Source organism: Gordionus sp. m RMFG-2023, chromosome 3, assembly GCF_954871325.1.
Source record: "Gordionus sp. m RMFG-2023 chromosome 3, tfGorSpeb1-WG-v2, whole genome shotgun sequence".
Classification (NCBI taxonomy): domain Eukaryota; kingdom Metazoa; phylum Nematomorpha; class Gordioida; order Chordodea; family Parachordodidae; genus Gordionus; species Gordionus sp. m RMFG-2023.
In genome coordinates this window covers 1,785,374-1,804,418 of record NC_088777.1, presented here as the reverse complement: position 1 = coordinate 1,804,418, position 19,045 = coordinate 1,785,374, and the positions used below count along the sequence as shown (strand labels likewise).

The window sequence follows — 19,045 nt, the reverse complement described above, 5'->3', positions numbered from 1 at the left end:
GGTATATATTACGAGGATATAATAAACCTAGGCCGAGGGAATTGTATAAATGAACTGGGGACTTCCGCTCATTCCTAGCCAGAATAAACATATAAAACTGTTTAAAATTTTTTATTTGTATATAATCACAATCTTAATGAACAGTGTTCTTTTATATAAATTGCCGCGTATATTTTATTTCAGAAATATTTTTATCTCTAGATATTTTGATTTAGCAGCCCTAGAATATCTGCCGCCTTGAAATTAAATATATATTGAAGAAGAAAAACAATAAAGGACGTCCACTTCTTTAGATTTAGAGTATGATGCATAGCAAGTTATGTTAGTCTCCATTTAATTTACTATTTTTTTTTGAAAAATTTTTAATTTTACCGACTTTTGCTTCCTCCTTAAAGCCAAGGCCTAACTAAGATAAACCTCAGGGAACGATCCTGCTGCCAGACTGGAATCCTAGTAGCTTAGAATGATTTTTCAAAAATTTTAACAATTTATTACAATAACCAAGGTAAACAAGGAGGAAGGTTCATCAAAATTTACTAAAACAACTGTCCCCACTCTTAGAAGAACTAAGACTGCCCCTAACCGTTAAGGGTGGGAGATCCCACTACTAGTGTGAGTTATGTACAGTGCTAAAATGATATTTAAAAAAATGCTTTGAGCATCGAAGATAATTGTTAAATTCTAATTTGTTTCTATGCCCCAAATCAATGTATTAACAGCAACCAAAAATTGTCTTTTCGAATAAGATAATTTTCTCATAATTTGTGAAGGGATCATTTTCAAACGAAGGCTATAATTAATAGGATTATTGAATTTTATATATTTTTTTTTAAAAGATAATTATATATTTATATAATATAAAATTATAATGACAAATTTAATTTTGAATCAAAATTTATATTCATTAAAATTTTGTATATTGAATTGATTTTTGCCATCTACAATTTTTTTTAATGAATATTAAATTTGAAAAAATAATTAATTCTTTAATATTTATTTTTAAAATTATAATAAAATTTATCATTATTAATTATGGAAGAAGAGGGGTGACAATTTATACGATAATTATATACATGACGATTTCTATTCGCTGGCTCTACAACGATATAATGTTATTAATATAATCTAACTTTGTTCCAATACCAATCTTAGGTTTACTAAGATGATTTTGAGACCAAAAACTTGATTTTAAAAACATCTAAGTTGAGATTTATTTTTTCAAATTTTTTTAAATATCTTTTAAGCATTTGGCATTTTGAAATTGACGATAGGAGGGAAGGGTAGGGGAAGCTTCTCGCAAATTTATCATTAGGCGTTTTTTTTTGTGTTTGTTAAAAATTAGCAGAATTATTTAAGAGAATTTATTTGATATAAATTGATAAGTCAAATCACTAGCAAATTAAAAATTTTCATAAAGGTCGAACGTCGTGAAATTTAAGTGGGTAAAATGTTTTGTCATTTGAACTTTATATAAATAAATTAAAAAATCATAATTCCGTCACTTGAAAAATCCCCCTCCAAAAAATATAAGTATGATCATATTCATCGAAAAATACAAGAGGGCATATATAGATTAATACAAGATAATGACACTTAAAATGAGTAAATAAATATTTATTGTACAATGTTATGTATATACCTATTATATAATGTTGACAATGGGATAATTTTATCATTTCGAGTTATTTTTGTAATATATTTACTGTTATATCGTTACATTTTTATTGTTATATATTTTATTAAATCTTGAAGAATATGTGGCAATTTTTGCTCTTTGACTTTGCAAAAAAATAATAAATGTAAATATATATTATAAACATATAACATTTTAAAATAATCATTATGCATCGCTTATAAGAGGGGATATTGATAAGATTATTAAAAAATATTTAAAGGGAAGGGGGGGGGGGTTCATAGGTCAGGGAATATCAACAGTAAAAAAATATATCCAAAAATGATGGTGATGCGCAGGAAAGTTCAATAGTATAAATAAACTAGAGCTATGTGGTAAATTACCCAGTGTCAGACTCAGACAGACATTTTTTTTGACTCGGATGGAGCTAATTTTGGAGTATTAATTTTTTTTTACTTCTCAAATATATCTCTAAATAAGAGATTAGATTGGACCTAGGATTAAGGGAGATGCCAGATAATTTTAATAAATCTATTACACACTTCTAGTTATTAGGGGTAAAGGTGATGCGAAAGAATGCGCAGAATCATTTAAGTTAATAGTTCATAAGATGAAGATGTTGATGGATAATGGAAAAACGTTGTGTTAGTTAATAAATAATTAATATGTCAGAATGGGAAAATCTACGATGGATCTTATATTTGTAGTTAAATACCTAAGTAAAAATATATTTCCGCGAAAAACAGAGCGATCTATATATGAATGGTGTTCATTGATTTGGGCAAGACTTATGATCGAGTTCCTATGGATTTTTTTATGGTGGTGGGAAAAAGAAAGATCCCAGAAGTCTAAGTAATACGAGATATTTGAGATAATAATGAAACTTTATTAGAGACAGTCGTTGTGTCTACAATGTATACCTTTTGGTATTTCTATGGTGAATGGAAATGATAAATCGGTGCCAAAACTTGTAAGGTTATGGGAGGAGAGATTTGTTATTAAGGTAAATAGAAGAAAAATGATATATGTGATGCTTACGTCTGATCCTTTGTATGGGTGAGAAGAGAAGAAATGCCATTTAGAGGTAGGGAAGTGAAAACTTTTTTTCTAATATTGGTCATTGACTTTGCAGAGTATTAACATGAAGGAACTAAAATTCCCTATGGAAAGTGTAGAGTTAAGAATATATACTATTAAGAAGATATAAGACTAGACCTTAAGAGCAAAATATACTTGTCAATGGTTAGGTAGGTTTGTGTGGAGGCTGAGCCGCACGATATGCAAGAATGCTCAAAGATTCTAGATCTAAGGGATCCATAAGGGAAATGTTGATGATCTCTTCTCTTAAATTCTGGCATATAAAGGAAAGTGAGTTATGTTGGTTTGATCATGCAGAAAGGAGAGAGTCGGAATATATTGTAGAAAAAAATAGCGAACCAGGAAATTGTAAAAAATAGAAGGCATCCAAATAAGAAATAGAAGTGTGTGATGTTCGAAGACTTACAGAGCTTAAATCTAACGGATAACATGATACAGAGAGGTGAAGGACTGGAATTAACAGTGCTGAATAATGTTTCATCATACCAATATATTAAAGGATTATTATTATTATATATAATTAGCGCATTTAGCTATAGGTGAACGTTGATAACCAAAAGAAATCAATTAGAGAAGTTATCCACTGAAGAAGTAAATCTAAAATTATGCTATATAGTTGTGCATACATTTTTTGTAACAATGAAATTGCGACTATAAAATTTATGAAATTTTTATTATCTTCTGCTTTCCTCGCTTTCAAATTTTTATACAAAAAAAATAATTTGCTTTTAAAATATTGAACTAAAAAATAAATTATCGTTTGGACTATGATGCAATATGTCATTACAATTGAAAAGCTAGTAGAGTTGGTAATAAATTGGTATCGATATAACAAAAGAAGTCAAAAGACAGAATTTAAAGAAAAGATAAATGCTTTGTGAGATACGTTATATCCATAATAAGACGAAACTTGGTGGCATTATACGAAATCAAAATGGGAAAGAACTGAGATGGGAAAGGTTGGAATGATGATGTGTGAGATGACTCCGAGAAGAAAGAAGACGAAGTAAAAAAAAAAATCCATAAAATCTTATAATATAAAATAAAATCTGGATGGTTTGAGCATAATAAACGAAATTCCCAAGGAATATTGGATGAAGAGATGTATATAGTATATACTATGTTGGAGTAGCCATATGGAAAGATAGCCTGTGTAGCTGAACCACGTGGGTAAATTTGGATTAATAGTATTTAAACGAAAAAATAAATTATATATATTTCTAATTGTATGCTCGTTCTCTTTATTCTAATCGCAATATATCCTGGAAACTGTTTTCTTCATCTTTTGCAATATATTTCAATTTTCTCATAACGATTTAAAATAATTCCCTATTATGTTATGACCTTGGAAACAAAAGTTATATCATCAGGAGCGTGATTAGCCTTTACAATCAAAAATTACCTTCTGTATTTTTTAAGCTTAACATTATCAAAATTACTTTGAGTGGCATGGGTCCCTGCTACCCCAACCCTCCCTCCCCTGTGAACTTACTGTCTATTATACTATAATATGCTTGTGATGGACTATTTTGGAGAACAAAAATTTCATGATATTATATTTAAAGGAATTGGGCACAACCTACTACTCTTCTCTTGGGAAATCCTAAGGGCGGAAAGAGGGGGGGGGAGGTATTTTTAGATGGTAATATTGTTATTGGTCTTAGAAGGAATGTAGAAGTTTCTGTACTATCATACATATCGATTTCTTTAAAAAAAATGGACTAAGGTGGTTGGTCTTCAGCTATACCAGATTACGGGCTAATTATATATTTCTCCTTCACACCTATTAAACACACAAAAACCTTATACATTAAACCACCCTTATATATTAAATAATTTTAAAATCTTTATTTCATCATAAATCTTCCGACATTTTTAGGTTTTTGGGAATTAACACATATATACATACGCATACATACATAATTATTAATTAATTAAATAATATCTTCTTATCCTTATATTATATTATTACATATATATGGAAGAAAGATAAGATATTTTGGATATCATCACAATTCATTAATATAATTAATATGAGAATTTATTATTTACCAAAAAAATACAAAAAAAAATGATAAGAAACTTTAATTTTGATTGATTTGATTTGCTATCGATACATAAAATATATATATATAAATAAGACATTATAATTATTCATTGCCGATTATTATTCAATTATTATTTATCATAAAAAAAAATGTTAATTGAATCACACAAGGCAAAATGTACCAAATAAGATACAAAAGCTAAAAAAAAATTTTTTTTTATTAGTATTAAATAATATAACAATTTTTTTTAATTTTTTTTTGTCAGAACTTTTTATATATTTTTTGGTAAATATTTTTGTGACATTAATTTAATTTATTTTTTTATTTTTATTTTTTCAACAGAAAAGGATGGGGGGGGGGAGAGGGGAATGAATTGGGATTCCATGATAATTTCGTTAAATTTAATTTTATTATAAAAGAAAATTTATTATATTCTTATTATTATTATTACATTAGTGTTTAATAAATATCATTAATAACGTACCACACATTGGTCTTGCGGAGACAAATAAAGTGGTTCATGATTATGATATATTATAGTAAAAAAAACTTAGCAAAAGCATTATGAGCAAAAAAAGGGAATTATAGCTAAAAAAAAATATGTGTATATTTCGATAAATAATATGCCTTAAAATATTCAATGATGACTTTTAATATATTCTATTCAAACTGTTGTAAATTATTTAATTTTCGGGTAAAAAATAAAATAAAAAATTATAATAAATATATAAATCATAAAAAAAAAAATTAAATTTGCTAAAGGAATTGCCACAAATAGATATAATGGCTTAAAAGAGAAAGAAAGTTAAATTATAGGATTTTTAGATTGAGTAATTATCAAAGAAAACAAAAATAGCGGCAAAATTATTAAAAGTTTACAAAACGGTATTTATGAAAACTCCTGGAAAATTTAAATTAAATTTAGTAAGGGAGAGGGATTGTGCTATATTCCGAACCTTCCCCTAGCTACTTTCCTTCCCCTTTCAATGTGATCTCAATTCAACAGTGGTTCTTATAAGCTAAAATGAGATGTATATTTTTCGCCTCAAAAAATTATTATATAATATAGACTAGAAGATCGGCAAAGCACATAAATCATTAACAAGCCGGGCCCTAGCAAAATATTATAATGAATGGGTGTGGCTGGACAATTCTTACATAAAAAAAATGTCGAGTTTGGAGGGGATAATTTACACATAATAAATAAGGAAATCTCTATGATTCATAATAAATGCATTTGAAAGCGTCGCTGAATGCAAATCAGCTGGACCCGCCATTTTGGTAACCCCTCTTCTCTTCTCTTCTCTTCTCTTCTCTTCTCTTCTCTTCTCTTCTCTTCTCTTCTCTTCTCTTCTCTTCTCTTCTCTTCTCTTCTCTTCTCTTCTCTTCATGTTAAAATACTGCTAATAAATTGATAAATTGCTTCCTTATTATCTCGATGATCAGGGGTTTCTTTAATAAAGTTTGTTAAACTAGTAATTTAATTGGTCATTTAAAATTTTTTAATAATGATATGGGTAACCAAAATGGCGTTTCCCTAATAAATGCATCGTCAGTCTAAGGTATTATTATATGTCATTGGGAAATCTCTGATTTTTCTAATAATTTTCATCAAGCCAAGTCCAGGAAAAATAAGATGGTGATTTTTTTTTATTGAATTTCAAAGCAAACATTTATGATTTTGGATTATTAAAATTTGAAAATTAATTTTGTATTATCAAAGAATTGTCTAACTAATGTTTAACTAAAAATAGTATAAGTTAAAATTCACAAAAAAAATATATAATTTAAACTAGTAATTTATGATTATAATCCAATTACAATTACACAATTACTTGTCACATCGAGCACAACTGATTTACGCAAAAAGAAATAGATAGTCTTAGAAGGAAAACATGTAAATGCCACAATTGTCATTGTCAAGATCAGATAAAAATAAAAATACAGAACCGGAAAATTCGCTAAAAAGAATTTTTTGTAATATTTTAACCGTCCGCGGCCGGGCTAGACCGGGTAAAAAATTTAACCGGCTGAATAACGGTGCGAAAATTCGCGACTGACGGGAATTCCCGGAACTCTATATAGAGAATGTTTTATTTCTTTTTATAATTTATATTCTTATATCATTTTTAAGAAATCATAAAAAAAAAAAAAATATTTTCAAAAAATGTATAATAAGTATATCTTTTTTATACTCTTAGGTAGAATTTGTCGTATTTTGAGGTAGCTAGTGGTCAATCTTATGATAGAGGCCTTGTCAAGCTGATTCGTTATAGCGGAAGGAATGGGCAACAGTTTGGCCAATTCTAAAAATTCCGTATTCTCTTTTTCCCGTCTCGTTCTGGCGGCTGTTTTTGACTTTTCCTTTACGTTCCCTTCTATTATATACCTTTTTTTTGAAAATTACTCACTTAATATGGATTATTTTCTAATTGGCAAAAAAAAAATAAATTAAAGGAATAAAATTATTTGTTTTTTTTTACAAAAGAAGAAAATAAAAACAAGAATTTTAAACCATTTATAAATTTAAAAGAGGGTGTGAGGAAATATCTGCACATATTATTTCCCTCATTGACATCATACTTTACTAAAACCATCTAGGTTGTGTTGATAATATTAGTGTTAAAAACTTTTTTGGTGGTCGGTCACAAATCGACTAGAAACCGACTAAGTCAGGCGTTTCATTTAGGACACACCACTAGGGTGAAAAGGCATATATTACAATAAAAATAAATAAATAAATTTATTAATTTAACGAATCTATGTTTTTTAGTGGAATCAAGTAGATTAGTAAAAATTAACGAACTTTATATTAGACGCAGCAGCTAAGTGTTTGTTAAACGGTCTTTTTGAGTCTGTTTTTTAAAAACGGACCGATTAAGATTTTATCCAAAATAATATTATTTAGGCCCAGAGATTTTTCAATGACAGGTTCCAAACATATCTGCACACACTCATTCTTATTTAGGCCATAAAAACGTAACAGATGACAGTTTTTTAAAAAAATCTGTTCATTCAATTTTTCTTTTTATTAAGATCATTATTTCTTAGATTATTTGTAGCAGAAATTGTGATTTCAATTTTGTTTAAAATATTATTTTAACAAAAATTCTAAATTTTTAGGCCCCATAAATGGGCAAAACCCCCCTCCTTCTCTTTCTTCTTCTTCTTTTATCTCTTCCTCTCTCTCTTCTCTCTCTCCCTTTCTATTTGTTTTAAATATAAACATTTTTAAACGAATTTTTCTTTCGAAATATAATATACTTATATAATTCTTACAATTATAATATATAATGGATGCATATATATATATTCGATTCATATTTTGCACAGGTCTATCTATCTATTTCGTAGTAATGTAATGGTGTGTATTTCGTTAATTATTAGCGAGTTTAAAGGGTTAATTAAAATTTAAGTCAGCTAATAATTAGCACCTCTTCAGTGAAATAAAAAAAAATCAATTTAATTATATAGTATATAACACAAATTGATCAAAGAAGTCTATTAATCAATAAAAAAATGATATTTAATTAACGTAACAGAAAAACAGATATATAAGTGTCGATAATATATTTCTTTCTTTCTTTCTTTCTTTCTTTCTTTCTTTCTTTCTTTCTTTCTTTCTTTCTTTCTTTCTTTCTTTCTTTCTTTCTTTCTTTCTTTCTTTCTTTCTTTCTTTCTTTCTTTCTTTCTTTCTTTCTTTCTTTCTTTCTTTCTTTCTTTCTTTCTTTCTTTCTTTCTTTCTTTCTTTCTTTCTTTCTTTCTTTCTTTCTTTCTTTCTTTCTTTCTTTCTTTCTTTCTTTCTTTCTTTCTTTCTTTCTTTCTTTCTTTCTTCCTTTCTTTCTTCCTTTCTTTCTTCCTTTCTTTCTTCCTTTCTTTCTTTCTTCCTTTCTTTCTTTCTTCCTTTCTTTCTTTCTTTCTTTCTTCCTTTCTTTCTTTCTTTCTTTCTTCCTTTCTTTCTTCTTTCTTTCTTCCTTTCTTTCTTCCTTTCTTTCTTCCTTTCTTTCTTCCTTTCTTTTCGATAATAAAATTTTACCCATATTAAAGCCAATGAAAATTTATCCCGAAATAAATGGCCTCTCCCTATTAGAGATCTTAGAGATCTGTCATGGCCTGTCCCCAATGTCGGAAAAAAAAAATTTGGGCCAGATCGGGCAAAAAAAAATTTAGCAGGCTGGACCGGACTTGCAAAAAGTAGTAAATACAGGATGCGATTAGGTAGAGAATGGAAAGAGAAAAAAATTGATTACTAATACCCTAAATTTTTTGTTAAAATAATATATTTCTGTTTTAACTTACAATTTTAAGGATTAAATGATCAAGATCTTTCATTCATAAATACCAGAGTTGTTAAAAGATACTTTTTAAATGGATCTAGATACAGATACATCGTCTAAAATAATATCTAGATACAGATATTTTAATCAAAAATGTATCTAAATACAGATACCACATTTTTATGATCTAGATACTTGTATCTAGATCCTTTAACAACTCTGATAAATACGATATTATTTTTTTCCTTTTCCTACATTTTTTGGATATTAATGCTTATTTTTTCCATAGGATAAAAAACAGGGTCAGACCGGATCACTTTAGTAAAAATTATTCGAATTGGGCGGAGCCTAGTACAATTTTGGACAAATAGGGTTGGGCAAAAACTAACTCCCAACCGGTTTAAACCGGGCTTAAAAATTTTGTCATTTGTAGACGTCAAATAATCTGGTAATAAAAAAAACGAAATGCTTAGCATCGGGTGGATTTTTGAAACTATCGGCGGGAAATGTTTTTAAAATTTAGACCATTATTAGAGGTGAGTAGCTGAGAACTTCTTTTTTTTTAAACTGGCGAAGTAAAGTAGGTTAAATTTTTTTCGATCTTTCTTGTAATAGGAGATACCGGGGCTGTTCGGCAGGCGGGGGTAAAATGGGCAAACGACTATTTCATCTTTAGGACTAATTGTTTTAAATTTCGGTCAGATGATGCATTTCTATTCATACCTATCTACCATATGTTGGTTCAGTAACGTGAGTTCCTTATTCGAGAAATATTGATCAAGAGCACAGGAATAACTACTCGTTCAGATTTTTATGAAATTTATTCACTACACTGGCCAATGTCTAAGCTACGGGATGAATTTAGTTCTTAAGTATACTAGCTTATCTAGAAAAGTTTCTTTAGCGCTGTTTATAAGCTAACTCCTACCCACCAGGGGGCTAAACGTCAGGGGGCAAAAATGGCAAATAAATGAGCATTAAACTACATATGAAAAAATTATTAAAATCTAATTTTGGAAATTGTATAATGTGCGGCAAAAGTTATAACCATAGTAAAAAAAAACGCCAAGACTTAAAGTGTATTAAAAATGGGAACATTTCCCCGAAATGCTTCATATTTTACACAGGTTCGTTGGTAAATAGTAAAAACACTATATTTACTTGAACCTTAAATAGAGCCAACAGAATTAAAGGCAAAAAGCCCCTGGTTTTTTTATTTATTTTGTAGTCTAATGATGTGGCTATTATCCAATGATACAATTAGTTTTATCCTCTAATGTATCACATCTGCTGTTATAGTCTGGTCTCCACTAGTATAATCAGCAAAGAGGTATGTTTATGCGCAGCCGCCAATTGGTGTAAAATTTTTTTTTTAGTTAACCCGGGTCACTCATTGGTTTTTAGAAATATTGTATTTGTACCATTCGTTGTTTGATTGGTTGGGACCCTTATTTAAACACCAAATCTCCTTCTCCTCCCAAAAAAAATACACATTAATTTCTATAATATAATGTGTAATTAAACGTGATATATTTTTATATATCACTTTGGTATATTAAAAATATGAGATAATTAAAAAAAATAATTATATTTTTACTAATAACACTATACATTATAATTATGACATAAAAAAAAATATTGAAAATTATTAACGAATCATATAAAATTTACTAACTTAAATCTAAAATTTTACAACTTAAAAAATGAAATTTCCCATAAATATTATAACATAGTATCTCCCCTAGCCCCATTTCCCCCCCCCCCCCAAATATGAAAGTTATCTTAATTTTCAATTTTTTTCTTTAGTTTAAGTTAAAGGTATATTTTTTTATATATTATTTTTTTTGCGAACAAATAATAAGGAAAAAGATAAAAATTGACAAAATTATAATAAAAAATTATGTATAACTATTGTGAATGATGTGTGTATAAAAAAAAAGAAGAGGTCAAACTGTGCATATAACTAACTAATACTAGACAATTTGTCGCCTTATATATATTATATGTATGATATATTATAATGTAGATAAGTATATAATATATTTAATTATACAATATATTATATAAATTAACATATCTTAGGAATTAAAAAAAAATAAATATGCTACATTTTCTTCTTATTCCTTCTAGAGAGTCGAGATTACAAATCCTATATTCTAGGTCTCACTTCAAAACTTTCTAACTAACATATATTTTTGTTTTAAAAAAAATTGCATAAGATATATTACAAAATAGTGACATATATTAAATGGCTTTCAATGATAAATTTCGATATTTAATATAAATAAAGTTATTTTAGCTGTCCTTTTTTTTTTTCAGGGAAAACTTTTTTTTGAATAGCTGTCGAAGTTTTTAAAGATAAAATATAAAAATTCCAATGGTTTTCATTTATATAACGCAGTTGTGGGGGCAGACGTATACGACATTTTTTTACAATAACTAATCAAATGGTAGGCGATTTTTCAAAAAACTATGCGCGAAAGGGGGTACGGGCGGAAAACCCACACAGAAACAGATTTAAATGGTAGAATCGTATATTTTAGTTACAATTAGTTATTGGGGAGGATGGTATATTATATATCCGAATATCTAATCGAAACCTTAGAAAATATAAATTTGTTATTTTTTTTTTTACTGATTTACCTAGAGGGGTTATTTAATCAACTGTTTTCGATTGAGGAATAAGATTCCAACAAATATTATCGTAGCGATCCATTGAAATAATATATATAAATTATTATATAAGAATGTAAACAATAAAATATATACGGAATCATAAAATTTTCTTTAATTTATTGAATTTGGGGGGCAAATATGATTGTTCTCCATATTGTAATAAAACTGTGGAAAAAGTATCTTAAAAGTATCTTAAAATAATATCTGGTTACTATGTATGGGTAGGGCCAAGGGGACTAGAACATTGTCAAAATTTTAGCCACCCCTCTTCCCTTTTCCCGCCTTTATTTAAACGTTTTCCGCTTTCGAACACTAGTTGAACACTGACAATATGAAAAGTCTAGCCGAACGCCCTCGGGTGAAACTATCTAGATCCTAATTTTTTCAAGCATTATGTTCAATATACGCTTTTATAATAATTTCGAGAATAAATACGTTAAAAATTAGCCTTAGTTAAACGTTTCAATTTGAGCAGATTTTTTTTTTTTTAAAAAAATGATTAAAATTCAATACTTTATCCAGAAAAATATTACGACAACAAGCCTGAAGATTTTGCTAAAAGTTGGCATAAATGTTTGGATATATATTAGTGAAATCTCGGGATCTTGGCAATATTTTTTTTTCTGGCTAAAATATTTAGTTAGCCGTTAACAATGTATATACTAGTTAAAATCAAACTAAAACAGTTTTCTATTTTAAAAAGCATTCTGAGCAATATAACCATTTAATGACCCAAAAACGATACCCATATCTTCGCTATAGAATTTTGAACCTTTAATCCGAGTCGAATATTAATCCATATAACCCCCCTCCCCTCCCCCCCCCCACCTCCCAAATTTAACTCAACTTACTATATTAAAATGGTTTCGACAATCTCGTAATTATAACGGGCATATTATATAGTCAAATTTTTTTTTTTTGTTTAAAGGGGGGAAAAAAAAAATTTTTAACTGCCGCTCGGCCAGCGGGACCGTAAGCCTATCACCCGGATCTAAATATAAATGTTTCTTAATCGTAAAAGCGATCTATTTTTAAATACTTTTTTTTTTCCGCTAAAAATCGACTAGCGGATAATAAGGTTAAGGAAATTTTTTTTAAAATTTTGTACAAGAATAATCGCAATATTTTATCAAAGATTATTGGGTAAAGAACTCCCCCCCCCCCGATATTCAAACCAAACTAATATATAAGGATAATTTTTTTTTACATATCGTAATCTTTTTCATTTTAAAATTATTTATATATTAAATGTCATGTATATTATAAAAACTTATGTTACAAAATAAAAAAAAGGGCCCTAAATAGTACAAGTATAAATTAGGGATTTAACAATCGCGTGTGTTCCCAGAGAGGAACCATCATTATATTTTAAAAACTTTTTTATAAATAAATTCTAATATATATAAAAATTATTTCACTCTTTTTTTTTGGTGAAATGTCTAATTTGACCGCCAAGAATTTTTTTAATGTTATAGGCTAAAAAAAAGAGTTGGTAGATATGTATGACTACTGGAATGAAAATCATAAAAGATCCATAGATATTTTTCTTTAGTTTCAGTATGGGTAATGTTGGTGTGTGTGGGAATGGAATGAAGAGACCAAGTAGAGTCCCATCAGTGACATATAATAATACCTAGAATGACGATGCTTTCATTAAAAGTGCACAGCAATGAAAACCGCTGGGGACTCCATTTTTGAATACCCGTATCATTATTAAAAATAGTAAACTAGAGGCCAATTTATTCCTGTGTCTGACGCAAACTTTATTAAATATTAGCCTGATCATCGAGATGATTAAGGAAACAAGTTATCAATTTAATAGTAGTTTTTTAACATGAGAATAATTACTATACGGGTTACCAAAATGGCGGCTCCAGCTGATTTGCATTCTGCGATGCTTTCAAATGCAAGTCTAGGTATTATTATATGTCATTGAGTTCCATATAAAAAGAAGAAAAAAAAAGATAAAATAGAAGAAATGAGTTGTATGATATTTTATTTAGTCTCCTGTCAAAGTTGGCATTTGAGCACTCAACTGACTTCATCAAAAGTTTATATCTGCTTAAATTACTACGGGAATACCGGGGTAAAACGGTCGGTATTTTCGTTTTTTTTTGTTCCAATAAAATGTTGAAATATTTAGCTAAACCGTTTATCTACAAAATAAAATTAAAAAAGTCATGCTTTCCACCTATAGGAGCTACGATTAATTATGTGAAGCGGATTATTTCCGCCATTTTACTCCATACCATTTGAGTGTGCCCATTTTAGTCAACAAGTGCATTTCAATTATTCTTTACAGCTTTAAACAGACGGAAAATTTTAACTATTTTACCCATAACAACTTTGCCCCAGGGTGATATATATTATGCAAAAGGTTATCGCGTGATTTCTAATTAAGCTAAAAAAAAACTTTCTAAATTTTAACTTATAAAGCTATGATTTTAAGGAACATGTTTGCAAAATTTTGAATTATGCGCCAAATTATATTTTGCTAACTAGAGGGGTGATTTTTATAATTTTTGGTTGAAAAAGGGTTATTTTTCTTTGCCAAATTAGTTAAAAGCCAGGAAAGTTTTTCATAAAAGGGTGAATTATAGGTAAGAAATTAAGACATAAAAATACATCATCACACAAAATTTAAGGGTCTTTATGCTAGTGGGTTAAAAAGTCATTCGCGTTGACATTGTTTATTCTATCAATCACACTACCCAACACTTCCATCAAAAAATAGATGACATTATACAAAAAAGAAATAATTTCACTTAAAAAAAGGAGCTAGTAAACGATGATATATATTATAACTAGAGTTATACTTCAATAATGAATATTATTTATACAGTTTAAAATTTGATCATAAAAATACAAAAATTATATAAAAAACATTAAAAAAACACAAAAAAAAACCCTTATAATATTATAATGATTAGTAAAAAAAAATACATAATAAAAGAAGGATATTATAAACAATAATTTTTCAACTCGATTATAAAAATACGAAAATAATTTCAAATTTAAAAGTTTTTTATTTTCAAAAAACAAAAAACACAAAATTTGAATCATTAAAAATATAAAATAAATCTAATTATATAGTTTATATATATTATATGTTTAAAGCCGGGAAAGTTGTTTTAAAAAAAATTTTTTTTTTTATTTATGTCAGAGACCCACTTAGAGATTAAATTATTGAGACCTGACCCGACACTGAATTTTACAGCCAACCTCGGCTTAGGACAAGTAAACCTAACTGAAAAAATTGGTCTACTCTCAGACATATAGTATATATACCGACATCATCCTATTTTTCTTCATTTTAAGCAACCTTTGACTGCATTTTGTAAAATGTTATTCGAAGGTAAAGTTTTGAAATGTAAAAAGATAAGGAATTCAGTGTTGCTAAGCGGCCAGAATTTAAGCCGATTTTTTAAAAAAACGGCTAACTAAATGTTTAATTCAGAAATATGTTATGCACGCCTAAAGGGTTTGGACATCTATTAGCGAAATCACGTGGCATAGCATAATATTATTCTGGCTAAAATTTTGAGTTAGCCATTTTTAAAAATGGGCTCAAATCGAACCGTTTAACAACACTAGGTATAATGAATGTTGTATTATGCGCCATTTTATATTTCAACTGGTTTATTGGGGGGGGGGAAATTAGGTTTCCCGCCTTTGGGTTATATACGCCCATTTTACTTCCAGGCCCGAAAGCCTACAAGAGTTCGCTATATTACTAAATTAAATAAAATATATTAAATGTGTAATGTATATATTATATAATGGTCTCCCATGATTACTGGAGTGCTTCATGCTCAGGAATCGTAACAGTGACCAAATCTTCGAGAAAAGGGAGAGATTTTGCGACTTAAAAAATGCTATATTTATCCCAGTTAGTCTTGGCGGGTCTAAATGCAAATCCTAAATCCATCATGGAGCTCCTTGACCCAACTCATCCCGTTGTATGAGCACGATTCCGTTATATATATATATATATATATAGAAATGCGCTTGAAGGTCATTATACCCCGGCTTATTAAAAGTTTGTGCGGGGCAAATAAAATTATTTGTTAATAAAAACAAGAAAATTTATATATACTATTCTATCCCCCCCCCCTCCCCCTGTATATTAATATTTTGACAAAAAAAAACAAAAGTTTTTTTTTAAAAAAATTATAATATGTATTGATTTATCAATTTAATAAAAAAATTTCGTTAATATATATAATTATCATGGTTTTAATGTAGGGATTGATAATTGGGTAGAAATTTTTTCGAACCATATAATATATCTTTTTTGGCCATATATTATAAAAAGGAAATTTTGATTTGATTAATTTTATGGTAACAAATTATTTTTTAAAGATTTTGTGGTTAGAATGAGATTATATGGATGGGTTGTAAAGACTTAATATAGTTATGATTTTAGCGATTATTCACAATTACACAAGAGAATTGTGCAGAGCTATGAGTAGATTTATTTTGCTTAGGAGAGCCCCAGAAGTGGAAGGGGGGGGGAGGTTCGCAGTGTTTATTTTTTCGAATCGTATTCATATCTAAAATATTAGTTTAGTAAAAAAAAAAATTTAGACTGGATTTCGGGAATTGACAACTTGGAACGTATGAATGAGGTGCAGCCCGACCTGAACATCTGTTTATTGGTTCAGGTCCGTTAATAATTTTTAAACGATATATTCGGTCCAGCCCACGAGATGCGCCAAAACTTACAAAATCATATAATATAGTAAAATATAAATTATTTCTTATTTAAGTGTATAACAGAATTTAGGTAAAATTTAAACAAATATAATGTTAAATATATACTCTATTTTTGTTGTTGTTGTAAATGTTAATAAAAAGAATCATAAATCGCAAAATGAAGAATTTCTGGGGAAAGTGAAAGGTGTAGAGAGGCGGTTCTCGTATTCTCTCATGTAGTTTAAACAATTCTGGAATTATAGTAATTATAAGGAATATACAAAAATTGCCAAGAAATTATATATTATGGTTATAGCATTTTTTTAGTTTTTTAAAAATAGAGTGTCCTATCTGAGTTTAATTTAATATTGAAAAAGGTCATTACGAAAATTGCAAATAAATCACATTCATATTGTATATATATGTGTTAGCGAAAATTGTGTTAATTTTTAAACTTTAAATCAATTTTTGAGCAAGTTTTTTTTTTTTAAATTGAAAAATCTCATTTTGCCCGGAAATGGATTTCATCGTGTTTGAATTACCTACCCTACGAATTTCGGAAAAATTTTTATCGTGAACATTTGAACTTAATATAATTTAGATTAATTTCTTACATATTTATTTCATATAAATTATGAATGAACTCAAAAAGTTAAAGATTATCTACAATTCATTATATTCTCAAACATGCTGAAAATGCATTTCCGGTATAATCAGATTTTTAAATTAAAAAAAAACGTGTTGCAATTAGCGGAAAAAAAACATATTGCCGCTAACATAAAATGAGATTATTAGAAGTCCGCGCAAAATAAATATTTTTACGCGAGGCGGAAAAATAAATAAATATAATAATTCCATTTTCAAATTTCGGCCTCGGTTTTTTTTAGGCCTACCCGAGTTTCGTAAATTTTGCTAATTTTCTATCCCTTCAAGATTCATTTAAATGCTATCCTCTAGGAAGAAATATTGCAAGCAAATGAATGTTAAAAATTAATCCATTATTATGTTATAAAAATTTTAACTTGGTTTTAATGATGTCATTTAAAAAGTATTGTTATTGTTTAAAAAAAAAATTAAAACTAGCCCCGGCTTTTTTGACCAGTTTCCCTGACGTTATAATTTATCTAGTAATTTCCCTTGTTGAGAAAGTTATATAAAATAAAATAGAAAGTAATATACTATATATATCCGCTCCTCCACCCCCATCCGCCTTACAAAACTTTCACATACCAAGTCCACTCTTAGATAAACATTGCTCTTGATTTTGGTGGGCTGGGCCTGAACAAAAAAATAGGCTGACAAAGTATTCTCTTTCTATCTAATTGCTCTTCTAAAAAAAAATATCCCTATAAACTATATCTCTGATAAATATGTGTTGCGACATTTAAATAAAAAGAGATACATTTTATATATCAAGAGAAGGATGTAACTCTGCAGTCACAGTTTAGATCCACGGTGAATCATAAAAAAAATATATGCTGTATTTTTGTATTCTTCGCCGCGAATAGGCGCTAACTGTAAATGGATCTTAATGTAGCAAACAATTAGATGATTAAAACAAAGTATGTATATATATATATTGCTTGTTAATATTATATTTCGATTAAAGTTAATTAACAAAAATAATTTTTTAGTGTTGTATACTTTTGCGCGTTAAACGACTTAGAATTATCTTCATTAGTCAGCTGACTTAATATGTTTTTAGATATTATGTGAGAACCCCTGGCAAACTCGGTATCGAGGTCCTCGGCTCCTTCGGTTTTAGAATTGAAGTGGTCAAATTTGACACCATACCCGCGATGTTTAGCTCCGTTGATATTATCGTTGAAACCGGAATTGATCCCGTAGTCGTAATAAGGATAATGATCTTCGATCTCTGGGATGAAACAATTGCTCTGCTGATAAATGGAGCAATTATTGGCGTAATAAATATTTGACTCGTTGTAATTTGGTAAGTTCGAGATATTGTATTCTTGCATATTAATATCGCCGATACTGTTGGAGTCCCTTTGATGGACCCCTGGGTTATTGATAGTAGCCGAATTATTAGGAAGATCTTTACTATACTCGGAATGATTTTTCCAGGAGTCGTGAGGATCGACTACTTTACGAGGAGTGTTGTAATTATGTTTACTAATATTATGTGGATTATGTATCGAATGTGTATCTAATATCATTTATATAATTTTCCGAATTATACCAACAAGTTTTTCATTAAGAACATTTTTAAAATAAAAAAAAAATTTGTGTTAATGTTTACTTATAAATAATAATAATAATTATTATAACGCCTTTTCTTTTTTTAAACCGAAAAATCTTTAAAAGAAATTGTTCTTTTTTGAAAAAAACTTAATTTATTGTTGTGGTTTGAGTTTTTTTTTGTGGTTCTATATTTTTTTTATATAAAATCTAAAAGAATTCTTATTTAAAAATACAAATTGTTTGTAAAAAAAAATTTAACAAACTTTGGAAGCGTCAAATTAATTTGACAATTATTATCATTATTTTATTAGAATATCTAAAATATGTATTTTTTTTTTGATTTTTTATGAATTAATTTTTAAAAAACTTATATTATATTTAATTAATTATAAAATTTTTTTTCTTTTAATTTAAAA

The 19,045-nt window shown here is 28.2% G+C and overlaps 1 protein-coding gene across 1 annotated transcript in view; it reads right to left on the bottom strand.

Moving 5' to 3' along the window:
• LOC135927448 (circadian locomoter output cycles protein kaput-like) overlaps positions 1 to 18,614 on the bottom strand; it is a 31,764-nt gene extending 13,150 nt beyond the window's left edge. Inside the window, exons 1-2 of the mRNA XM_065463424.1 lie at positions 18,072 to 18,614; positions 6,975 to 7,168 (exon numbers count right to left, since the gene is read on the bottom strand). Coding sequence (XP_065319496.1) covers positions 6,975 to 7,168; positions 18,072 to 18,604 — 727 coding nt within the window. The 5' untranslated portion in view covers positions 18,605 to 18,614. The remainder of the gene's footprint in view (positions 1 to 6,974; positions 7,169 to 18,071) is intronic.
• Between the last annotated feature and the right edge of the window lie 431 nt (positions 18,615 to 19,045).